General features: G+C 54.7%; 1 protein-coding gene across 1 annotated transcript in view; it reads right to left on the bottom strand.

The window, feature by feature from the left end:
- Positions 1 to 2325: 2325 nt before the first annotated feature.
- Positions 2326 to 6186, bottom strand: part of TBCB (tubulin folding cofactor B) — a 12271-nt gene continuing 8410 nt past the window's right edge. Inside the window, exons 3-5 of the mRNA XM_032441704.1 lie at positions 5974 to 6165; positions 4342 to 4414; positions 2326 to 2480 (exon numbers count right to left, since the gene is read on the bottom strand). Of these exons, the coding sequence (XP_032297595.1) occupies positions 2366 to 2480; positions 4342 to 4414; positions 5974 to 6165 (380 nt within the window). The 3' untranslated portion in view covers positions 2326 to 2365. The remainder of the gene's footprint in view (positions 2481 to 4341; positions 4415 to 5973; positions 6166 to 6186) is intronic.

The raw sequence follows: 6186 nt of genomic DNA, 5'->3' as shown, positions 1-6186 counted from the left end.
TTTGGGGTCCTTTGTAGGTTCTTTTGGGGTCCTTTAGGGGTTCCTTTGGGTTCCTGTTGGGATCCTTTGGGGGTCCCTTTGGGGGTCTTTTAGGGGTTCATTTGGGGTCCCTTTAGGGTCCCTTGGGGGTTCTTTTTGGGTCCTGTTTGGGTCCTTTTGGGTTCATTTTGGGTCCATTGGGGTCCTTTTTGGGGTCTCCCCTCCCCAGGCTCCGCCCCCCCCTTTAGGCCCCGCCCCCTAAACCAAGCCACGCCCCCTTCGACCCATTGACAACTGTGGCTTTATTGAGGTCATGACCCGGAACCGGAAGTGCACCCAGAACCTGAACGCACACCAGACCCGGAAGTGAGACCGGAAGTTCCTCCACCAGCGGAACCGGAAGTGTCCGTAGCGGAAGTAGCAGGCCCGAAGAAGGCCATGCGGACGGTGCTCGGTGCCCGCAGCGTCTGCAGCTGCCGTTGGCCGCGACGAAGGAGCAGCTCGGAACGGAGCCGGTCCCGAACCGGAACCGAAGCGCAACGACGGAACTCGGAACGGATCCGAGCGGCGAATCCAGGCCGGGAAGCGGCTGCTCGGAGTAAAGAGCGATACAACGCCAAGGCCTCACGGCGGAGATCGGGCCCGGCCATTGAGAACGGAGCCCTGAGGGGTTAATTAGTGACAGTCGTTAATTAACGGGTAATTAGGGCGGCGGAGAGGACTAGGCCGCACTCACCGCTGGGCGCTGCCTCGCGTCACTTCCGCTTCCGCCGCGCTCCGCGTTGATTGGGCGAAAGCGCCGCCGCTGATTGGCTGACGGGGTTAACGCGGAGACCACGCCCATAAGGACGAAAATCGGTCTGTGATTGGTTGTGGGGTATGAGGGGGGCGGGGCCAACGCGGAGGCCACGCCCACTTAAGGGCGGGGAGAGCGGAAGGGGAAGTGAAGGACAGAAGTCGGTCCGTGATTGGTTGAGTTGAGAAGGGGGCGGGCTAACGCTGAGGCCACGCCCATAAGGATGAAGGTCGGTCCTTGATTGGTTGAGGGGAAGGATGGGGCGGGGCTAACATGGTGGCCACGCCCATAAGAACGAAGGTCGGTACGTGATTGGTTGAGGGGGAAAAGGGGGCGGGGTAACATGGAGGCCACGCCCATAAGAACAAAGGTCGGTCCGAGATTGGTTGAGGTGGAGAAGGGGGCGGGGCTAACGCGGAGGCCACGCCCACTTGGGGTATAAAAGGGGGGAGATGAGGACCCAGAAATAATGGGGGAAAAATAGGGAAAATAGGGGGATCCTATTTGTCCAATTTGGGGACAGAAATGGGGATTTTGGGGTCCGCTGGATTGATGTAGAGTGAAAACAGCCATTTTTGGGGTCATTTTGGGGTGAGAAATGATGGTTTTGGGGCTCCACCCTTTAATTTGGGGACAGAAATGGGGATTTTGGGGTCTGCCGGATTAATGTGGAGTGAAAACGGCCATTTTTGGGGTCATTTTGGGGTGAGAAACAATGGTCTTGGGGTCCCACCCTCCAATCTTGGGACAGAAATGGGGATTTTGGGGTCAGCTGGATTAATGTGGAGTGAAAACGGCCATTTTTGGGTTAATTTTGGGGTGAGAAATGATGGTTTTGGGGCTCCACCCTTTAATTTGGGGACAGAAATGGGGATTTTGGGGTCAGCGGGATCAATGTGGAGTGAAAACGACCATTTTGGGGTCATTTTGGGGTAAGAAATGATGGTTCTGGGGCTCCACCCTTTAATTTGGGGACAGAAATGGGGATTTTGGGGTCAGCGGGATCGATGTGAAGTGAAAACGGCCATTTTTGGGGCCCATTTTGGGGTGAAAAATGATGGTTTGGGGGCCCCACCCTCTAATTTGGGGACAGAAATGGGGATTTTGGGGTCAGCGGGATCGATGTAGAGTGAAAACAGCCATTTTTGGGGCCCATTTTGGGGTGAGAAATGATGGTTTTGGGGCCCCACCCTTTAATTTGGGGACAGAAATGGGGATTTTGGGGTCTGCCGGATTAATGTGGAGTGAAAACGGCCATTTTGGGGCCCATTTTGGGGTGAAAAACGATGGTTTTGGGGCTCCACCCTCCAATTTGGGGACAGAAATAGGGATTTTGGGGTCAGCGGGATCAATGTGGAGTGAAAACGACCATTTTGGGGTCATTTTGGGGTGAAAAACGACGGTTTTGGGGTTGGGGTTTTAGGGCTGAGCGTTACCCCAAACCCAACCCCATAAAGAATGGGGTTAAATACCCCCATACTTTGGGGTATTTGGGGTCAATGGGACACCTCCACCCCCGAAGGTGAGGACAGAAGGAGCGGAGGCGGCGATAGTCCCAAAATCGCTTTGTTTTACCCCAAAATTCAGCCCTCAGAGCTCGTCCAACCCGTCGTCTTCCTCTGGATAATCCCCCACCGTGACTCGTTGAGGGCGGACAAAGGCCCCATAAGGATGAGGGCACTCGAAGTAACGGCGGCCACCGACACTATGGGGATAGAGGGGATTTGGGGTCAGCAATGGGATAATGGGGACAGCAATGGGTCATTGGGGTCAGCAATGGGACATTGGGGTCAGCAATGGGATATTGGGGACAGCAATGGGATACTGGGGGCAGCAATGGGATATTGGGGGCAGCAATGGGATATTGGGGGCAGCAATGGGACATTGGGGACCCCTGTGGGATATTGGGGTCAGCAATGGGATATTGGGGACAGAAATGAGATATTTGGGTCAGCAATGGGATATTGGGGTCAGCAATGGGATATTGGGGTCAGCAATGGGGTATTGGGGACAGCAATGGGATACTGGGGTCAGCAATGGGATACTGGGGGTCAGCAATGGGATATGGGGTCAGGAATCGGGATTTTTATTGGGGTCAGGAATGGGAATATTTGGGGTCAGCGATTGGGATATGGGGGTCAGCGATGGGATATTGGGGTCAGCAATGGGATATTGGGGACAGCAAAATGGGAATCTGGGGTCAAGCAATGGGGTATTGGGACAGCAATGGGATATTGGGGGTCAGTAATGGATATTGGGGTCAGCAATGGGATATTGGGGTCAGTAATGGGGATATTGGGGACCCCTATGGATATTGGGGGTTCAGCAATGGACATTGGGGGTCAGCATGGGAATATTGGGGGTCACAATGGGATATTGGGGGCCGCAATGGGTACTTGGGGGCAGCAATGGGATATTGGGACAGCAATGGGATTTTGGTGACAGCAATGGGATACTGGGGTCAAGCAATGGGATATTGGGACAGCAATGGGAATACTGGGGACCAGCAAGGATATTGGGGACAGCAATGGGATATTGGGGACAGCAAATGGGATATCTGGGGTCAGCATGGGATATTGGGGACAGCAATGGGAATATCTGGGGTCATCAATGGGATATTTGGGGACAGCAATGGGATACTTGGGGTCAGCAAGGGGATCATTGGGGACAGGCAAGGGGATATTGGGGTCGGCAGTGGGATATGGGGTCGGCAATGGGATATTGTGGTCAGCAATGGAATATTGGGGGACAGCAATGGGATATTGGGGTCCAGCAAGGGGATATTGGGGTAGCAAGGGTATTGGGGACAGCAAGGGGATATTGGGGTCAGCAATGGGGATATTGGGGTCAGCAATGGGATAATGGGACAGCAATGGATCTATTGGGGTCAGCTAAGGGGATATTGGGGTTCTAGCAACTGGGATACTTGGGGACAGCAATGGGATATTGGGGTCAGCAGTGGGATATTTGGGGTAGTAATGGGATATTGGGGTCAGCATAGGCAATAAGCAATGGGATATTGGGGCCAGCAATGGGATAGCTGGGGGTCACTAATGGATAACTGGGGTCATAGCAATGGGATATTGGGGACAGCAATGGGATATTGGGGACAGAAATGTGGATAACCTGGGGTTCAGCAATGGCGGTATTGGGCGTCAGCAATTGGGATACCTTGGGGTACAGCAATGGGATATTGGGGACAGAAATGGGATACTGGGGTAGCATGGGATAATTGGGGGTCAGCAATGGGATATTTGGGGATCAGCAATGGATATTTGGGGTTCAGCAATGGGAATATTGGGGACGCAATGGGATTATTGGGGACAGCAATGGATATTGGGGTCAGCAATGGGATTATTGGGACAGCAATGGGATATTGGGGTCAGCAATGGGATATTGGGGACAGCAATGGGATACTGGGGTCAGCAATGGGATATTGGGGACAGCAATGGGATATTGGGGTCAGCAATGGATATATTGGGGGAAGCAATGTGGATATTGGGGGGCAGCAATGGGATATTGGGGTCAGCAGTGGGACTATTGGGGACATCCCCCCACCCCAATACCTGCCGTCGTGTTTGCCCACCGGCTCATCATAGCGGACCCCAACCCAATGTCCGGGTTTGAAGTCAGTGAGTCCTATGGGGTGGGGGAGAGAGAAGGGGGGTATGGGTGAGCACTGGATGGCTGCTTGGGGCCACATGGGGTTATTCTTGGGGCCAATATGGGGTTATGTTGGGGCCATATGGGGTTATTTTGGGGCCTTATGGGGTTATCTTGTGGGCCATTTCAGGGTTATTTGGGGCCAATATGGGTTATTTGGGGTCATATGGGGTTATTTGGGGCCATATGGGGTTATTTGGGGCCATATGGGGTTATTTGGGGCCATATGGGGTTATTTGGGGTCATGTGGGGTTATTTGGGGCCATATGGGGTTATTTGGGGCCATATGAGGCCACTTAAGATCACACGGGGTCATTTAGAGTCACACTGTGCTGTTTTTGGGGTCACACAGGCCATTTGGGGGCACCCAGAGCCCCTTTTGGGGTAACTCTGTACCATTTGGGTTCCCCCTTTGCCATCTGAGTTCCCCCAGTCCCATTTGGGGTCCCTGGTTCCCATCTGGGTTCCACTGATCCCATCTGGGTCCCCCTGGACCCATTTACGTTCCCCCTTTGCAACCTGGGTTCACCTGGTCCCATTTGGGGTCCCTGGTTCCCATCTGGGTTCCCCCATTCTTTATTTAGGGTCCCCCAGTCCATCTGGGTTCCCCCAGCCCCATTTAGGTTCCCTGGATCCCATTCAGGTCCCCCCGGTCCCATTTAGGGTCCCCCTGGTCCCATCTGGGTTCCACCTTTGCAACCTCAGTCCCATTTGGGTTCCCTGGATCCCATTTAGGTTCCCCAGGTCCCATTTGGGTTCCCTGGTCCCATTTAAGTCCCCCCAGTCCCATTTGGGTCCCCTGGTTCCCATCTGGGTTCCCCCATTCCCTATTTAGGGTCCCCCAGTCCATCTGGGTTCCTCCAGCCCCATTTGGGTTCCCTGGATCCCATTCAGGTCCCCCTGGTCCCATTAAGTTTCCCCGGTCCCATTTGGGTTCCCCAGTCCCATTTGGGTTCCCTGGATCCCATTTAGGTTCCCACAGTCCTATTTAGGTTCCCTGGATCCCATTTAAGTTCCCCTGGTCCAATTTAGGTCCCCGTAGTCCCATTTGGGTCCCCTGGATCCCATTCAGGTCCCCCTGATCCCATTTGGTTCCCCAGTCCCATTTAGGTCCCCCTAGCCCCATTTAGGTTCTCTGGATCCCATTTAAGTTCCCCTGGTCCCATTCAGGTTCCCCCAGACCCATCTGGGTTCCCCCAGCCCCATTTAGGTTCCCTGGATCCCATTCAGGTTCCCCAGGTCTCATTTGGGTTCCCCCAGTCCCAATTAAGTCCCCCCAGTCCCATTTGGGTTCCACCTTTGCCACCCAGGTTCCCCCAGCCCCACTCAGGTCTCCCCGGTCCCATTTGGGTTCCCTGGATCCCATTTAGGTTCCCTGGATCCCATTCAGGTCCCCCCAGTCCCATTTGGGTCCCCCGGATCCCATTTAGGTTCCCCTGGTCCCATTTAAGTCCCCCCGGTCCCATTTAGTTCCCCCATTCCCATTTATTTCCCCGTTCCCATCCGTTCCCGTTGGGTTCCGTTGGGTTCCGTACCCACGTACGCGATGGTTCCGCGGTGCTGTGGCTGTCCCGGTACACTGACCAAACAACGACTTCCCGGTGTCATGGCGGCCGCCAGCTCGGCCTCTTCCGCCCGTCTCTGCTCCGCTTCCGCCCCGCGCTGTCGCTCCGCGTCCTCGTCAAACCGGCCCCAACGGCGCCGACGGAGGAAGGAACGGACCGAGTCTATGGGATAATGGGGGGTAT

The sequence above is a fragment of the Coturnix japonica genome, unplaced genomic scaffold (genome assembly GCF_001577835.2).
Source record: "Coturnix japonica isolate 7356 unplaced genomic scaffold, Coturnix japonica 2.1 chrUnrandom501, whole genome shotgun sequence".
Lineage (NCBI taxonomy): Eukaryota > Metazoa > Chordata > Aves > Galliformes > Phasianidae > Coturnix > Coturnix japonica.
This window is presented reverse-complemented; position numbering and strand designations above follow the sequence as displayed.